The sequence below is a fragment of the Gigantopelta aegis genome, chromosome 5 (assembly GCF_016097555.1).
Source record: "Gigantopelta aegis isolate Gae_Host chromosome 5, Gae_host_genome, whole genome shotgun sequence".
Classification (NCBI taxonomy): domain Eukaryota; kingdom Metazoa; phylum Mollusca; class Gastropoda; order Neomphalida; family Peltospiridae; genus Gigantopelta; species Gigantopelta aegis.
The window spans coordinates 31,827,699-31,847,626 of record NC_054703.1 but is presented as its reverse complement, the minus strand read 5'-3'; the positions used below and the strand labels follow the sequence as shown (position 1 = coordinate 31,847,626).

The 19,928-nt window shown below is 37.4% G+C and overlaps 1 protein-coding gene across 1 annotated transcript; it reads right to left on the bottom strand.

Annotated features, from left to right (window-relative positions):
* Positions 1–1,947: 1,947 nt before the first annotated feature.
* LOC121373618 (normal mucosa of esophagus-specific gene 1 protein-like) lies at positions 1,948–19,267 on the bottom strand. The gene is made up of 5 exons (XM_041500318.1): positions 19,111–19,267; positions 11,706–11,747; positions 5,537–5,625; positions 4,367–4,427; positions 1,948–3,050 (listed from the first exon to the last, which is right to left on the bottom strand). Exons 2-5 carry the CDS (start codon positions 11,745–11,747, stop codon positions 2,970–2,972), a joined length of 273 nt encoding a protein of 90 aa, XP_041356252.1. The 5' UTR covers positions 19,111–19,267; the 3' UTR covers positions 1,948–2,969.
* Positions 19,268–19,928: the final 661 nt, after the last annotated feature.

Below are 19,928 nucleotides of genomic sequence, written 5' to 3'. Positions count from 1 at the left end.
TCGAGTCAATGCCATTTGTTGTCCGATCTGTAGTTCAAGTAAGAATACAGACACGTTAGGCCCGAAAACACACTGGATCTGGGTCTGTCGAGTATGGTACCAGTCGAAAATAAAACGCAGTAAATCGTATGCGACAAAACACACCGCGTTTGCGCTAACGCGAACTACAGATCTGGGCCCCGTTCTACAAAGCGATCTTAGCACTAAAATCACCTTAAGTGCATATATTAGCTGTGCAGTTACGGTGATCTTAGGGCTAAGATCACTTCGTGGAACGGGGCCCTGGCAGCAGATGGCAAAGAACATGCGCTTTATTTTCACATCGTCAGACTGGCAGCTGCGCAGTGTTCGAATCTTATTTCTTTTCTTTTTTCTTAATAAATGTGGAATTATCGTAATTATTGCTGATGTTTATAGAAGAAAATGTATCCAAAGACATGAACGCAGTCAATTATATTGATAAGACGTAACAGATACAGACCCAGACGTCAAAATACACCACACTCGCCAGACCCTGATTTTGCTTCGGTGTGTTTTGGGCTTAAGATTTGAAAAGTATGAGATGTGGTGGGGATTATTAAGAAATAAACTGGACAGTAGTTACTAGATTTAACTAGGAAAAGCCCCACTTTGTTTTGTTTAACGACACCACTAGAGCACATTGATTAATTAATTGGGTAATTCTGACATATAGTCATCGGAGGAAAGCCGCTACATTTTTCATAACGCAGCAAGACATCTTTTATATGCACTTCCCAGACAGGATAGCACATACCACGGCCTTTGACTTTTAACTAGAAATACTACATGCTGTTGCCAGATGACTAAATAGTGTTAATATATACAACTGTGACAGAAAGTTAAAGGTGTGTGTGGGGGGGGGGGGGGGGGGGTTGTTGTTTTACGACACCACTAGAGCGCACTGATTTATTAAACATTGTCTACTGATAAGTCTTAGAGGAACCGGCTACATTTTTCAGAGAGTACAGTATATACCACGGCCTTTAATATACCAGTCATGGGATACTGTTTTAATTTCATTTCATCTTATTTTCATGCTTATATGCACGCTGTCCTTGGCACACACACCTCAGCTATCTGGGCCGTCTGTCTAGGACAGTGGGTTAGTTGGTTAGTGGTTAGTGAGAGAGAAGAGGGTGTAGTGGCCTTACACCTACACACTGAGACCTTAAGAACTCACTCTTGGTTGGAGCCGGTACCGGGCTGCGAACCCTGTACCTACTTGATAACACAGCTCACAACACCTCCACTTGACGACAGAACCCCATGGTAGTCCGATGGTTTAACCACTGCGCCACCGAGGCCGGTTTGGGACACTTGTGACTGGGGGTGGTTGGGGACAATCACAGATTAAGCCCTATAGGTAGTACTAAACCAAATAACTTCCGGCTGGGTCAAAGTTGGAGGTGCACCCAACTTTTGATAGAGAAGTGAACACCACAAGTCCTGTGATTGGTTATAAATGTGAGTGTGTGGGTTGTAAAAAATAATAGTTTCATCTGGGTAAAAAAAATGTGCAATTTTATTTCATCTAGTACCAATGTGTCAAGTAGCCTTGTGCTTGAAACATGTATGGGGTACCTGTAAAAAAAAGTACTCGAATTTTGTGCGAAACTAGGGTAGTCATAGACGCTATCCGTTATCTCAGAAACGAGCAGCTTGACCCCCATTTTTTTCTGATTCACTTTAAGTGTAAGGGGTGGTAGTATTTATATCCGTGGCGTTTATGTCGGTTGATACGTTGCAGGTAGGAGTTTTAGCCACATATGTTACTATTGTCGTCTATGGGATTTGATTTGGTAGTATACACCCTTTAAGGTGAATCAGGAGCAGGGGGAACCCGCTACCGATCCCGTCATGCGGCTGTGATAGTGTCTCTTTAACAAACAGGTGAAACGTGATCTCAAACAAATAAAACGGAATACACACAATTAAATACTTTATGAGAGACCAAAATACACATCCAATTCACACACATATAATCCAGAGAACTGCATACCATCCAACAGGTTTGCGAATAGTTCACACGTGTTTACAATCGCATTACGTAGAACAACACCGCCATTAGTCGTTTTGTTACTCGCATTTTTTTAAAACACTGTATTAGTAAAATATGCCATCCAGATTTAGAAACACTTCAGTCAGTCAATTTTGTTTAATTTTTTTTTTTTTTACATAGTAAAATCCGAGGAATCCCTTCCAGAACATGTCATTACCAACCCCCACCCCAAATGGATTTTCTGAATCCGCCACCGGTAGTATTTAAATAGTAGAGATCCTCAGGCGCGTGTACAGGGTGGAATGGGTGGGGAGGTGGTTCTGTAGTCCACTCCCCCTCCCCCCCCCCCTTTTTTCAAGCGAATTTTCTTTCTTTTGTTTTAAATGTATTTTCTGAACATTTCCCGAAACCTTCCCCCCACCCACCCTTCGCTCGCCAGTCTCGAAATGCGCGGATCCAGGGGTGGGTGCTGAGCGGGCATGAAATCCCCTTTTGTTAGCCGACGTCAAAATTAAAAAAGAATAAATGAAAGCAAGTCTAGACACCCCCTGCTCATGATAGGTGTGCACTACAACAGCTTGTTCTAAATATGCATATTAAACCCTTTGACCTGACCTGACCCTCTGCATAAATTCCTGTACACGCGCCCGATCCTTCTATTTGTAATCACAGATCTAACGAATGTTTTGTGGAAAGACATTGCTGTAGTTTTAATGGTCTATGTCCTAACACCGATTATATTACACTGTTGTCAATAAAAAACACAAGAAAATGATGCAGTTGTGTCTACAGTTTTGTTTAAACACCGAAGCATGGCGACCATGAATATCATAATTCCACCAAGAATAGTTTTACAGTATCACATAATTTACAGATCACATCTTGATCGACAGTTAAGGACGAGTTGTCTTCCCTTGATATGATTTCTTCAGTGTGTTGTTTTTTTCTTCTAATACTTGTAGCTTCCTATGTCTTTCTTCAGCTCCTCCAATTCGGGAATTTCTTTGTATTTCTGGTTGATGGTGAAGAGCTGCAAAAGAAAGGAATGTAATGATGTATGGATTAATGATAGGTCACCACATTTTAAACGGCGATTATTTAGTACCAAGTTAGGAGATTTGGAGCCAATTTTACAAAACAGTACCCCACCCCCACCCTCCAACCCCTGCTTCTGTCCCGGACCCAGACACTGGCTCAGTCAGAGATTGTGCCCGGGAGAGACGTGCTTTAACCTTAATTAGACATAGGCATGTTAATATGATATCTAATCCAATACAAAACAGTACATGTTCACCCCACCCCGCCTTCTGTCGTGGACCCAGTCACTGGCTAAGTCAGACATTGTGCCCGGGAGAGACGTGTTTTAACCTTAACTGGATATAGGCATGTTAATATGATATCTAATCCAATACAAAACAGTAATATTTCAACTTACTTTCATGTTCATATCCAATTACGGTTCAAGCACGCTGTCCCGGACACACATCTCAGTTATCCGGACTGTCTGTCCAGGACAGTGGGTTAGTTGTTAGCATAAGCGTAGGAGACGGAGGGGAAGGAGAAGGGAGGGGGGCAACAGGCCCTCTTAGTGCTGGAGGAAAGCCTCAAATTTAGGCAAAGCTGATAGAGATATTCGGGCAAGAATTAGTCATTCTAAATTTTGTTATCCAGACTAGTCCCTGTTTTTTTTCTTCTTGTTTTTTTCCAATTAAGACAAGCTTCAGCCTGCTAAACAGCTATATAGTGTTGCAAATGAATCACTACGCATTTTCACATGGGTTACAGCTAATATTGTAAGTAGAATGATGGAAACACATGGTGAAACGGTTTCAGGCCAGCTCATTTTGCCCATATATCCTTATATTTTTTGCCCGAATTTGAGAATTTGCTCCCCCTCTCCCTCCCCTGAAACCCGACCCGACCCGACCTAGAAAAATCGACCCACACTAATTTTGTATCAACAAGTAGGTGAAAGGAAGACATGCACAAAAATTTATCTTGAACCTCAGGGTTGAATGAAGTAAACATAATAATAATAATAATAATTATAATTATAATTATTATTATTATTATAAAATAATAATTGAAAAAAAAAAAACTTACAAATAATACTACGTAAATCTGACCTATTTGGTATAAGGCATGTTCCCAGAAAGACTTTTCTTTTCTTTTCTTTTTTTTTTAAACCTTACCTTCCAGCTTTTATTTTTTTTATTTTTTTTATTATTATTATTATTTTTTATTATTATTATTATTATTATTTTATTATTATTTTGTTTGATTGTTTTTTAATTTATTTGTTTTTAATTATATTTTTTTAATTATTATTATTTCGTTTGGTCATACCTTCCTGTCCTGGTCGCCTTTGATCAATTCCCATGGAGGAGTCTCTTTGTTCTTGTTGACGCTGAAAATATTTAAATTAATTAATTAGCTAATTAAAGACATAAACACATCAATACTTGGATGGATATACAGAGAAATGTTAAACCAAAAAAAAAGAGAGAAACAAACAAAAACAAACAAACAAAAAGAAAAGTAACAAAGAAAGAAAGAAGAGAAAGAATGAAAGAAAAGAAAGAAAGAATGAAAGAAAAAGAATGAATGAAAGAAGAAACAAACAAAAAGAAAAGTAACAAAGAAAGAAAGAATGAAAGAAAAGAATGAATGAAACAAAGAATGAAAGAAGAAACAAACAAAAAGAAAAGTAAGAAAGAAAGAATGAAAGAAAAAGAATGAATGAAAGAAAGAAAGAATGAAAGAAAAAGAATGAATGAAAGAAAGAAAGAAGAAACAAACAAAAAGAAAAGTAACAAAGAAAGATAGAAAAAAAGAAAAGCAACACAGAAAGAAAGAAAGAAAAAAAAGAAAGAATGAAAAAAATGTAAACAGAAAGAAACAAACAAACAAAAAGAAAAGTAAGAAACAAACAAACAAAATAAACAAAAACAAAACAAACAAAATTGTGTGGGTCAATGAAGGGGCGGGATGTAGCCCAGTGGTAAAGTGCTTCCCTGATAAGCAGTCGGTCTGGGATCAATCCCTGTCAGTAGGTCCATTGGGCCATTTCTCGTCCCAGCCAGTACACCACAAATTGGTGTATCAAAGGCTGTGGTACGTGTATGTGCTGTCCTGTCAGTGGGATGATGCATATAAAAGATCCCTTGCTAATAATGCAAACATGTAGCGGGTTTCCTCTCTAAGAGTACTCGTATATGTTACAATTACCAAATGTTTGATATCCAATAGCAGAGTATTAATAAATCAAAGTGCTCCAGTGGTGTCGTTAAACAAAACAATTTATAAAATTGGTTTGTCTGAGCCTAGCGCACCTGTCATAAGTTGGCCAACTTCATCGTGACAGTTGACAGTCCGAATCTAGCATTAGCACTCCCACTGTAAGTTGGGATTTGGGGAAATTACAACTCGACCCGTCAAGTTGGCCAACTATGTTGTGAAAGTTGTCAGTGAAAGCCTAGCATACTGAGTGACAGACAGACAGACAGAAATACTCACATGACATCGGATTTTGTAAAGATGGAGTAGACTATTGAAACAATTCCTCCACCCACCGCCAAACCGATGAACGAAGCTAGAGGAACCAACTGTAATAATAGTAATAATAATAATAATAATAATAGTAATAATAGTAATAATAATAACAATAATAATTAAATAGTAATAATAATAATAATAGTAATAATAATAATAATAGTAATAATAGTAATAATAGTAATAGTAATAATAATAATAATAATAGTAATAATAGTAATAGTAATAATAATAATAATAGTAATAACAATAATAATAATAAGAAGAACAACGTGTTACTACATATAATATAGGTCTCAGCTATTGGATGAATGATATACAGGTCTCCCGACAGTTTACAAAAAGAAAGAAAGAAATGTTTTATTAAACGATGCACTCAACACATTTTGTTTATGGTTATATGGCGTCAGACATATGGTTAAGGACCACATAGATTTTGAGAGGAAACCCGCTGTCGCCACTACATGGGCTACTCTTCCTATTAGCAGCAAGGGATCTTTTATTTGCGCTTCCCACAGGCAGGACAGCACAAACCATGGCCTTTGTTGAACCAGTTATGGATCACTGGTCGGTGCAACTGGTTTACACCTACCCATTGAGCCTTGCAGAGCACTTACTCAGGGTTTGGAGTCGGTAATGGGATTAAAAATCCCATACCTCGACTGGGATCCGAACCCAGTACCTACCAGCCTGTAGACCGATGGCCTAACCACTATTTACAGTGCGACCGAGAACATCAAGGGTTCTCTTTGGGTTGCTCTTTCATGTATAGAAAAACAAATATTTATAAGATACATATATTATTGCCATGGTTTATAGCCCTTAGCTGTTAAGCTGGGGGGGGGGGGGGGGGGGGGGGGGGGGGAGACAATTAAAATCCATAATATCCTTGATTGCTGTAAGTTGGTTTCACACTAATTGGTCTGCTTGCCCTGTCACGTCTGAATGATAACATATAGCTATGAGACAAGTAGCGAGATGCCTACAGGTAGCATTATACCAATTAATTTCCGGCTGGGTCGAAGTTCGAGGTGCACCGAACTTTTGATAGAGAAGTTAACACCACAAGTCCTGTGATTGGTTATAAATGTGAGTGTGTTGGTTGTAAAAAAAATTAGTTTCATCTTGGCTAAAAATGTATACAATTTTAATTCATCTAGTACCACTGTGTCAAGTAGCCTTTAGCTTGGAACATGTATGGGGTACGTGTAAAAAAAAAAGTACTAAAATTTTGTGCGAAACTAGGGGTGTTGTAAAAACATCTGGTTATACCGAAAATGAGCCATGAAAGGTACCATTTTCTGCAGTTAATACTTTGAGGTAGGGGTTGTAGTACTGATATTTATGGGTCATAGTTTGTTTGATATATTGCATATAGTGTTTTTAAACACAAACGTTAACATGGTCGCCTATGGGATTTGAATTGGTATAGTCCAACCTACAAGTGAGCCATTCTGTCATCCATTAACTGCAAGTGTTTCCATACCTCTCGCACAGCGAATGGGCAACCCGTGTCAGAGGTTGTTTCCATGTGGCCCTTAACTTCTTGTGACTAGTATATAATAGTATATTATGATGCGCTGTGGATACAGAATCTGCCTCGGGACAGCCTGCTTCCATGTAAACAGGACCACATATTTAACAGCCGATGGTGAGAGTTGATGGTCACGTACTGTAGCAATCAATAGTTTTAAATTAGTCTCCATCACTTCATCACTCCATCACGTCTTGCGGCTGAGAACTTCATTACTGCACAGTGCTACTCTTCCTGACGAGAATGTACGAAGCTACCAACCGGGAGGCTGTATCTAGGATCTAGGATTGGGGTGGGGGGAGTGTAAAAAAATTCAAAAGAGGGCAATTTGAATTTGTCAAAAATAAATGGACCTAGGTTCCCCAAAATGAACGAGATGCAGTTATTACAGAGGGTGTACTGTCCTTTGAGACACGCAGGATTTGTAACGGGGTGGGGGAGGGGGGGCTTCACATAATTAAAAAAAAAAGGCAATTTGAATTTGTCAAAAGTAAATAGACCTTGCTTAAAAAAAATTGTGAGATGTACTTACTAGGGAGGGTGTATCGTCCTTAGGGACACACCCATGATATGTGGGGGGGGGGGGGTGGGGGGGGGGGGGCTTCCAATAATTAAAAACAAAAGGCAATTTGAATTTGGTAAAAGCAAACGACCCTAGCATCTAAAAACAAAGCGAGACGTAGTTATTAGAGAGGGTGTATTTACTTTCAATTTTCTATTTCACTTTTCTCATTTACTTATTTATTTGTGTAATACTGACAAATCTAAATCCTCTCTTAAATATTAACCGAAAAACTACCTTAATAAATGCCGTGGAGACTTTTTTGTTTTTCAGCAGTCGTTCGCTACTGAGTGTTTTTTTGTTGTGTGTTTTTTGCACCTAACGTGAAATAAATGTGATACGATATCGATAAAATAATTGTTTGCAAGCGTTCAGCTTCCTGAACACGCCCCTGGAAGAGTGTTTTCAGAAATATGCTCATATATTGACTTCATTTTCATTCCAACTTATTTTCGTGCTTATATCCAATTAAAGTTCAATCTCAGTGCCCTGGTCACACACCTCAGCTATCTGGGCTGTCCGTCCAGGACAGTGGGTTACTAGTTAGTGGTTAGTGAGACAGAAGTCGGTGTAGTAGTCTTACACCTACCTACTGAGTCATTAAAACTCGCTCTGGGTGGGAGCCGGTACCGGGCTGCGAACCCAGCACCTACCAGCCTTATGCCCGATAGCTTAACCACGACACCACCGAGGCCGGTTGTATATCGACTCTTCTGATCGAGTATATGCCTAAATCTTTCTTCATTTCCATACTCGATTACCAGACACATCGCTATATCAGTAGCGCACCGGCATTGAACGAATATCTGAATCAGTTATGTCCCTTTGTTTGTACGAAACGCAACGTCCAGCTGATCATTGCGACGTTACGATGTATTATTGGAGATTGGTTTGTCTTTAATGAGCGCGATTTGACCTTAAACCACTTTGGCTTACAGGTCTGCAGAGAGAGCGCCGATTAGATGCCGTTGGAAAACAAGAATTCCCGTTGTTAAGATAAACAGAGACATGCATTAGGTTCAATGTCCTAGCAGAGGATTATCTTCCAAATGCATTTAGAAATCCAAGGGGGCGCAGCGTATCACATTGGTAAAGTGCTATCCTGATAAGATATCGGTCTAGGATCGATCCTCGTCGGTGGCCCATTGAGCTATTGTATTGTGTCAGCCAGTGCACCAAGACTGGTATATCGCAGGCCGTGGTATGTGCTATCCTGACAGCTGTCATTGGGATGCTGCATATAAAAGATCCCTTGCTACCAATAGAAAAGTGTAGAGGGTTTCTTCTCTAAGATTATGTCAAAATTACCAAATGTTTGACATCCAAAAGCCGATGATTAATAAATCAATGTGCTTTAGTGGTGTCGTTAAACAAAACAAACTTTTATTTTTAATTGCAAAACGTTTGACATCGAAGTCTATGTGCTCTAGTCGTGTCGTTAAACAAAACAAACTTTAACTTTCATTTTCGACAAAACAAAGCTGGATTACTTAGTTTCATTGTTTAAGCTAAACGCCATAGGACTGGTAGGTGCAGGGTTCAAATCCCGGTACCGGTTCCAGTATACAGCCGAGTTGTATAGCAACAAACAAAACAAACTTTAAAAAACCAAAAACAGCACCTAAACAATGTAGAAACAAAAACCCTATAAAATAAACGTTAAAAAAACCCCAAACAAACAAAGAAACAAACAAAAAACTGAACAAAAAACTAAACAAAGAAACAAAAAATAATAATAATAATAAATAAACTTACAAAAAAGAAGAAGAAAAAAAAGAAATCAATGAAAACAAACAAAAATAATTTCGTCCTCTTTAAGATTTAAAGGAAACATGTCACGTAAACCATATTTGGCACCAACCATGTACAATTAATTATAAATTGAATCACCTAAAAAATAAAATTATAAAAAATTAATTACTTAAAATATCTCCATAAAAGAACCCCAGATACGAGCTCTTAGCGGAAATTGCCGATCTTTAATGAGCAGGGCAATCACGAGGTCCGTGACGTCAGAGACGCGTCGCTTGATCTGAAGCCTTACACTTAAAAGCATTAGTCCGTACCACTCATACCACAGCTTACCAAAACAATGAGTGTTCGTTCGCAAAACGTTTTGCCGTATCAATATGAGCTGTTAGTAAATGAAGAAAGACACACATTTACTTACAACAGTGATACTGATGAAAAACGGATAGCGAGTCGGAGGGTGGAGAAACTGATGGTGCCAGACCAGACCGGTCGACCAATTTACAGCCCGGAGCCCGAAAGTAACCCGGAGACAAAACCAAAACTCGGATGCTAATGCCGAGGTGTATACTGTTCATATTTAGCATAAAGATACACCTCGATATGATGTATTTAAATATGTAAAAAATATAAATGTAGGACAAACATTTTTTGGTGGGGTTTTTTTTTAGAAAATATCGCATTTTTTATGTTCGGGCTGTACATAATGAAATCTGTATGCACAGTGTAAACAAACGCTCTAATTTACGACAAGGCGCTTCACTTTCATTAACCTGGCTTGTAAAACAACATAAATGACTTGAGAGTATAATCAACTTTTAAACTAAATATATTTCTATTTGCATCAATAGAACGAAATGGGGTTATAGTATTTTTCTCTCATAAAAAAGTAGCATATTATTAGGCCTATTGGTAGGGTGCGTTAGAGTAAAAACGACCACTCACGATACCCAAGTGATAATTTTCTTTCTTTGGTACTACGTAATTGGTCAGTTTTGTAATTTTAGATGGGAAAGTCTACTTAATCAAGGGTTTTACAGCATTATTTACAGTAATGAAGCAGGGCGGCTGATAATGTCAATTAACATTGTACTATAGTCGCGATAGGTTACGCCACAATACCCTGTGATCTTAAAAAAACTGGCACGTATTTTGTACGTATGTCTAGACCGTGGTAATCACTTACCTGGTCGATACCCTGCAATATACACCTGCCAATCAGGAATCACATGTGCAGGCCACGGAAAGAAAGGACCAATTAACTAAAACAACACTCCGATTCTCAAGTCAGCCCGTGGATGAAACATAATAGTTATTTCGACACCGACAGTAGTGGTTTATTTTGTATTGAACTTCGTGTTGCTTTGGGGCTTCGGGCGATGAGGAACGTTTTTGTGACGTATTCCGCCCGAAGATTAAAAACATTATTTAAAATTATTATTGTTTTCTACACGTTTTTTAAAAACATATTTAAATACATCGTACTGAGATGTATCCTCATGCCAAATCCCATGTTTGTATATGCCATATTTAATTACTTGTTGACGTTTCCTTCTTCGGACGGTGAATACAGATTTTGTTATGTAGGCCTACAGCCCTAACATGAAAAATCTTCTTTTTTTTCCAAAAAAATAAATAAATAAAACATTCTACATTTTTGTTTTAACATATATAAATACATCATGCTGAGGTGTTATCTTTGTGCCAAATATGTACAATGTACACCTCGGCATTCGCAACCGAGTACTGTTTTTGTCTCCGGGTAACGTTCGGGCTCCGGGCTGTAAATAGGCTGACACCAAAGTACTATGCGGTGTTGGTGTCCAATCTTTTCTTTTGCGATAAAATACACGCGTCTTTCTTCGGATACAATCCTTTGGAAAACCATAAAAAGACAATCCCGATCTTTTAAACTGTTTATTTTTACACCCAAAGGCCGCGCAGTACGGCACTGTTGGACTGAAAAGATCGTAAGCCCCTTACTCCATATATAAACAGTTAACAACAATGGAAGAGTACAGCGGCTCTGACGTCACTTCCCTTTTTTTCCGAACGCTCACGAAGAAATATGCATAAATCGTACTTTGATACTGATTAGCGTAATTTCTTCATTTTAAGTTAACTACACGTATTTTATTGTTATAAAGTTATTTGTATATTATTTTTATATCATTTTTCTTTTAAAATGAGCTATAATATGGTCTCGTGTCATGTTTCCTTTAAGACACTTTATGTAGTAAATGCCGTATCACTTGACGGCTAGGGTAATATTATATTTTATTACCTACCTCAGGGTAACTCTTGAATGTTCGCACAACAAAATTCGACATCTGAAAAAAAAATTCGTTATAGGTCTACAGTTGAGTTACAAACGATATTTTGTTCATTCTTTCAAATTTTCTCCCATTCGCTAAATTCACTCACTCGTTTACTTTTAGATCACTCATTCACTGAGCAATACAAGTACCTCTGAGAAGTAACGATAATGGAGACAAGCTCTAGCCTAAAAAGATGTTTAGGTAATATAAAAAAAAAAAATATATAAAAAAAAAAAAAATATAAAAACAACCTTGCGCGTGCTGTAACCTCACCGTGGTGCAGGGGTGTAACATTCTCTTTGAGAATGGCCAATACAGCACATATCCCCTTGTTTTCTTCGAGATACAATTAAAATTTTGAGTAAAAGTCAGTATCTATCTGTGATATTTGTATTTTTGCACAGTTCTTTACACTGTTTTTATTTAAATCTTGAATTTTTATATTGATATTGATCATCACTTTATTCGTTTGCATTACCATAGTTTGACACCTAATAGCCGATGTGTTTTTCGTGCTGGGATGTCGTTAAACGTTCATTCATTCATTCATTCAAAAAACCAACAAAAAAACCAACATTTTAATTTTATCATAAAGAGGACAGTAAGCAAATATACGCAATATTAAATCGCACTACAATAGTTCCTACGTCCCTAAAAAGATATTCAGTATTGGGGTTTGACTTCACTTCACAAGTATGGGGAAAGTATTATGCTCTACCATTCAAAACTATTAAAGACCCATCTTTATTATGGTTTCAGTATAAAATTTTACACAGCTACAAATATATTTCTAAATAAAATAAAATATGTTGATTCTAGTATTTGCGATCTTTGCCATCTTATGCCAGAAACACTGGAACACTTATTTTATGAGTGCTCTAAAGTTACTGTCCTATGGAAAGCAGTAGAAGAATGGGCATTAAAAAAAGGTGAAACATTTCAGTTGGATAAAAACATGGTTTTATTTGGTATCATAACAAAAAAGCATTGTTTTATTAATTGGTTCATTATTAATATTAAGTATTATATATATAGAACGAAATTACAAAAGATCAGATTAAATAAAAACGCAATGCAGCAGTTCCTCAAACAAATTGTATAAATTCATGTATAAACTTATTAATAACAAAATATACGAATAAGCTAATAAACATACTTTTATGCAAAATATCGCCAGTTCGGAAAACGTATCTCGACTTTCTATAATTTCTTTTCTTTTTAAGATCGCATTGATCTTATTTACCTTTCAAGAAAGATTTTTTTTTTTTTTTTTTTTTTCTCTCTTCTTCTTCTTCTTTTTCTCTCACTCTATGTTTCTATTCCTAGTACTCTTCTTCCTAGTCTCCAGAATATTTCCTCTTCAGTTATGTAAGGCTTTTGCATTGCTAATATCCTGTTTTACAGTATCATGTTAAGCCTATCTCTTTCATCTTAATATTGAATACTATGTATATATGTGTGCATACGGCTCGCGCCGTTTGTGTTCCCTTTCGTCTATCTTCGGCTTCATCCCTGTTACTCCACACGTCCGTGTCTGTCTGTCTGTCTGTCCCCCCCCCCCCCCCCCCCCCTCTCTCTCTCTCTCTCTCTCTCTCTCTCTCTCTCTCTCTCTCTCTCTCTCTCTCTCTCTCTCTCTCTCTCTCTCTCACTCTCACTCTCACTCTCTCTCTCACTCTCACTCTCTCTCTCTCACTCTCACTCTCACCCCTGCGCGTGCTGTAACCTCACCGTGGTGCAGGGGTGTAACATTCTCTTTGAGAATGGCCAATACAGCACAACATTGAAATTTTGAGTAAAAGTCAGTATCTATCTGTGATATTTGTATTTTTGCACAGTTCTTTACACTGTTTTTGTTTAAATCTTGAATTCTTATATTGATGTTGATCATCACTTTATTTATTTGCATTACCATAGTTTGACACCCAATAGCCGATGTATTTTTCGTGCTGGGGTGTCGTTAAACATTCCTTCATTCATTTACTCTCTCACACATACAAACACGCACATGCATATGTATACACATATTGTTTAATAAGTGCTTTATATACGAGTGTATAGCTTTAATTATGTATCGTTTATGTATATACAATAATACCATGTACAGCAATGATTCAAGGCCCCAACCTTGACCTTGCTTATGTTTCTGGGGACAATAAAAAAAGAAAAAAAAAAAAAAAGAGGACAGTGCATATGAACCTTACTCTGATTCTGCATAATTAAGACAATGAAAACAGGTTATTTTGTGAATCTTGCATTTAACCTGGAAGCGTAGGTCGACCAGTAACTGGACAAAACATACATATTTAAGCCGTCGCAGACCCTATAGCTTCGACCCGTTGTTAGTATATATGGGGTTAATCATTGTTAGACTATATGGGGTTAACTTTAAATTTTGTAGTTCAAGTTCAAGGGGGTAAATTAAGCCATATAAAATAGTTTCTACTTGGGAGGGGAGATACTGGTCCGGCTGTGTGTAATTAACAAACCTAAGTGTCCGTCTCAGTGCTGAGATAAGAGTGTTTATGTTTAATGGTTGGCACCAGGGAGGAAGGGCTAACCTTGTTAGCACACATTAATTTGCATACTGTTTTTCTTTGCTTGTTTTATATATTGCTGTAGTTAGAAATAAAATCAGTTTTTCACTTGGTCTCTTTGGTTGTCTGATGGTGTCAGATGGGTAGTGATCTTAGAACTTAACACCCGTGAAAATGGGTTGGATACAGTTACACCAGTAAAACAAGACTTCAAACACGCCTGTCATATTGGTATTTTTTGCACAGTTCTTTACACTATGTTTTAATTTAACAGTTGCATTTTTATACTGATGTTGATCATCACTTAATGTTTGTATACACCATAGTTTGACACCCAGTAGCCGATGAATTTTTCGTGCTGGGGTATCGTTAAATATTCATTCATTTACTGATTCATTGATTGATTGATTGATTCATTGATTGATTCATTCATTCATTCGAACACGTCCATCCTGGTGTTAACCTCTGACTTCGTCAATCACTAGGTCCGGAACAGGAGGAGAAACGGGGAAGTGCTCTTAAAATATAAGGAAGGAAGGAAATGTTTTATTTAACGACGCACTCAACACATTTTATTTACGGGTATGTGGCGTTGGACATGTGGTTAAGGACCACACAGATTTTGAGGGAGGAAACCCGCTGTCGTCACTTAATAGAAAGATGGGACGGACTATAGCTCCGTCCGTTGAGTGCTCGCTTGAGGTGCTTGCGTCGCAGGATCGAACCACCTCAGTGGATCCATTCAGCTGATTGTTTTGTGGTTTTTTCTCGTTCGAACCAGTGCACCACAACTGGACTAAGGCTGTAGTATGTGTTATCCTGTTTGTGGGAAAGTGCATATAAAAGATCCCTTGTTGCATTAGCAAAAAAATGTAGCGGGTTTCCTCTGATGACTACGTGTCAGAATTACCAAATGTATGACATCCAATAGCCGATGATTAATTAATCCATGTGCTCCAGTGGTGTCGTTAAACAAAACAAACTTTATTAATCGTGAAAAATACTCCGTGGTTTCTAAAAGCTGAAAGCTGTCACTTTAAATATGCACAGTGATATAAATGCAGTTATGCGAAACCAAACGAACAGCTGGTATTGTTGCAAGTGGTCTGGTGTGAATCATGTTCCCTATCAAGGTCGAACACGTAATAGAAGTTGTCATATGACTCTTGTGTCACGCACGCAGTAACTGCAGGAAATACACCATTTAACATGAGTAAGCACGCTTGCCTTTCGTGTTTTTCTATTTCCACATATGACCATGTGGCGTAGCGAGGGGGGGGGGGGGGGGGGGGGGGGGGGGTTCCACGGGGGCAATGGCGGTGATATGATCAGATATAGCCAGGGTTTCTGCCAGAGGGTAAAATGGGTATGGCATCATGCCCAAATATGTTTGCAGATTTTTTTTTTAAAGTTAACCTTTTGACAAAGATTAATTATTCTTATCATTACTGAATGATTTTCTTAACCCTGGCCCTAAGCGTAATCCATTTTCTTTCTGGGGGAGGCCCCCAATATCCCCTTGTTGACTGTGGTTGCATTCAATTCCATAGCGCCATACCCAAAAAAAAATTTCTAGCAGAAACACTGATAGCCACCTTCACAAGCCAAGGCACCATTCCGTATGGTGTAAGGCCCAAACCACCGAAACTGGGTGTGGGTTTGGGTCTGGCGAGTATGGTTACCGGTCAAAAATGAAACGCACGGAATCGAATATGACAAAACACAGCGCGTCAGTACTGGCGCGAACTACAGATCTGCAGATTGTGGGATGGTGCATATAAAAGGTCCATTGCTGCTAATCGAAAAGAGTAACCCATGAAGTGACGACAGCGGGTTTCCTCTCTCAATATCTATGTGGTCCTTAACCATATGTCCGACACCATATAACCATAAATAAAATGTGTTTAGTGCGTCGTTGAATAAAACCATTTCCTTTCTTCCAATAGCCGAGGATTAATAAATGAATGTGCTCTAGTGGTATCGTTAAACTTCTTCCTTTTTTTTAATGTGTTGTGCGATGTAAAATAAAATACCCCTTTCCTTTCCTTTCCATAGTGTTGTGCTAGTAGTATTACGAGTTTTAGATGTTGATTGAGACTGTTGCGTCAGATCGTAATTGAAACATACCAGTCGTTGTCTGGGTCACGTTGTCGGTTTTCAAGAGCGAAACTATTTGTTCGTGCTTTAACTGGTAAACAGGGTTATAAAAAGACGAAATCATTTCGTAAGGCGCTCGTAATAGTCTTGTGTTAGTGTTCAGTGAAATAAATCGTCTCAAGGTGACCCCCAGCCAGACGTTACGGTTTCAATACTTTGTAGATATTTAAAAACTAACTAATGGCGCTTTTCGTAGTGTAGGTGTGTGTGTTCGTGTGGTTTTTGTGTGAGGGTTGTTTTCTTTGTGGGTTGGGTTGTTGTTGTTTTTTGTTGTTGTTTGTTTTGTTTGTTTGTTTTTTGTTTGTTTGTTTGGTTGGGTTTTTTTTGGGGGGTTAGGGCTTTTTTCTGGTTTGTTGTTTTGTTGTAGTTGGGTGTGGGGTTGGCTGTAGTTGGGGGGGGGGGGGATTGTTGTTTTGTTTTGGGTTGTTGGTGTTGGTGGGAGCTGTTTTGGGTTTTTTGGTGGGGTTTGTCTGGGGTTTTTTGTTTTGTTTTTTATTGGGGGGGGAGGGGGGTTGGTTGTTGTTTCGTTTTTGTTTGATTAATTGATTGTTTGATTGATTGATTTAAGTTTTGTCTGTTTATTTATTTATTTATTTACTTACTTATTTTTTGTTTGTTTGTTTGTTTATTTACTTGTTTACTTGTCAGATTATCATTTCTATTACTTTTTCATTTACATACGATCGGAACTACTTTTATTTTGTTTATATACATGTACTAGCAGTCAATATGCCTAACATTTTTCTTAGACAGTGAGATTTCAAAGTCAAGCACCTGCCCTCCTGCTTCCCCTCCCCATGAGATGGAATATTCCTGACGCACTCCGGACGAGATCCTGTCAGTGTATTGGGTTTGATTAGTGGTAGTCGATAGATTAATAATTAACTTAACCCGACAGGTCGGGACGTGTTCGTTACTTCATTGTGGTGTGTCTGGAGCAGTGTTACACACAACAAAACACGCTTGTTCAGTGTCAGTGTCATTTATATGACCTCCCCCCCCCCCCCCCCTTTCAGGGTTTCTGCCACCGGGTAAAACGGATATGGCGCCATACACATGTTTTGCAGATTTTTTAAAAGTTAAACTTTTCACAAAATTAATTACTCTTGTCATTACTGTTTGATTTTCTTAAACCTAACCCTAAACTTAATCCATTTTCTTTCTGCCCCCCCCCCCCCCCTATATACCCTATATATATATATATATATATATATATATATATATATATATATATATATATATATATATATATATATATTTATGCACACACACACACGCGCGCGCGCAAACAAATACACACATATATTATACATTTGGACAATTATGCTACATGTCCGTCTAGTTCTCGAGCGGTATAGTATTCGGGCTAGGCTGAATCACCACCCCACCCTCTCCGTTAATTATTTGGGGTAAAAGAAAATTTGCTAGAGCAGGGAGGGGTTCGGCCCTCCCCCCCCAAAAAAAAAAAATAAAAAAAAAAAATAATAATAAATCCCCTAGATACGCGCCTGCACGATGACCAGAGACGCATTGAACATGTATTAATATTAGTAATATTTATAAGAAATTGAAAGGAGTGTGAAATTTAAAAGCAAAAAAAAAAAGTTTCTTATTATTATTATTTTTATTTTTATTTTTTCAATTATATTTGAAATAATTTCGTAAGGCGCTCGTAATAGTCTTGTGTTAGTGTTCAGTGAAATAAGTCATCTCAAGGTGACCCCCAGCCAGACGTAAAACAAACTAATGGTGCTTTTCGTGGTGTATGACTTTGGGGGGGGGGGGGACGGGGGGGGGGCGGGGGGGGGGGAGGGGGGTTAGTATTTGCATGTGTTTTTGCTTTGTTTTGGTTTGTTTTTATTCTGCTTTTTTTATTTGTTTTTGGTTTATGTTTTTGCTGGCTTTTTGTTGCTTTTTTTTTTAGGTGGGGGGTGGTGGTCGTTGTTATTTCGTTTTTGTTTGATTAAATGATTGATTGATTGATTGATTGATTAAATTTGTGTCTATTTATTTATTTACATATATATTTGCTTATTTATTTGTTTACTTATCTGATTATCATTTTTATTCTATGTTCATTTGCATATGATCAGAAATCTTTTTATTACTTGTTCATTTGCATACGATCAGATATTTTTTGTATTGTATCAGTAGTCAATTTGTCGAATATTGTTTTAGTGAGGTGTCAAAATCAATCACCTCCCCCTTCCGCTTACTGTCCCCATGAGATGGAATATTCCTGAAATTTAATTAAGTAGAAAAAAAAGAAAGAAAGAAAGAAAGAAAAAAAAAAAAAGAAGAAGAAGAAAGAAGAAAAAACCTTGAGAATAGTTTACATTTTTATCGTAACTTGCTTTAATGTTTATAATTAACCATCAACAAAGACATAGACAAATATACGCATGCGCACAGATAAACGTTTTCACACGCTCACAGAGGAAAGACACTATAAACAAATGCATAAAGAATAGCATATATAAAAATGTCACAATATTTCTAAAACAATTGATATATAGGATAATTTAATATTATTTAACAACCAATTCTCTTTCGATTAAGTTTAGTCAATAATAACAACAAAACACGTTTCACGAATTGTGTGATTCACTATCGATAAAATCGGAATATTTTAATTAAATAATAAACATAACCAAAATATATTAGATATAATTTGTGTCACTTACCTTATCTTCTTTGTTGATTTTAACTCCGAAATTTGTATATTCCGTGAACCGATTCGAAATGCGGCCTTTTTTCACAAGAGGAAAACGTGAAATGCAAATTCAAGCCCACTGCGTTGATTCGGGAAGCTACGGTTTATTCGGTTTGTCTCGCACGTACTCGGGACGCCGGGTTTGACCTTCTTGAAGGACAAACGGAATCCTCGACGAATTGATGACGTAGAAAGGGATTCCCCCGTAACGGCAGCGTAGTAAAACATGCGAATTTCGTCCATCGCGCACCGAATAGCGCTTTTGTGTTGTGTGCAATTATTGATACACTAAATTATGTGGGTTATTTACAATGTAGGTAGGTGAAAAACAACAATATCGGACGGGTTCAACGATCTGTGACGTGGAGAATATGGGGGAATCGCCGATCTGTTTCACCTATTTCACAACTGACATAGAATAAATGGGTAGTGTGTGGGAGGGAAGGAGGAAAACAAACTAAACTAAAATATAAAAAATAAAGAAATAGATCAATATTTTAGCAATCTATCTGGGTTTTGATATATATATATATATATATATATATATATATATATATATATATATATATATATATATATATATATATCCTATATTAGTGATTTCCTTAGAAATTTGGCAAGGCATGGTAGAACAAACACTTTTGGGGCATTTTCATCCATTTTCGGGGCACTTGTTTTTCATTAAAAATACCAAAAAAATTAATTGAAATAAACATTAATGTAATTTATGTGCTTGCTTTAATAAATGAATGGCAAAATATATAAAAGGCATATTTTATTAATTAATAA

What these genes read in the sequence shown, in the direction of transcription:
- LOC121373618 (XM_041500318.1), bottom strand. Translation starts at nt 11,747, where the DNA reads ATGTCGAATTTTGTTGTGCGAACATTCAAGAGTTACCCTGAG. An exon ending in CATTCAAGAGTTACCCTGAG is followed by an intron (nt 5,626 to 11,705) that starts GTAGGTAATAAA and finishes CTATTATTACAG; the next exon opens with TTGGTTCCTCTAGCTTCGTT. An exon ending in TTTACAAAATCCGATGTCAT is followed by an intron (nt 4,428 to 5,536) that starts GTGAGTATTTCT and finishes AAATATTTTCAG; the next exon opens with CGTCAACAAGAACAAAGAGA.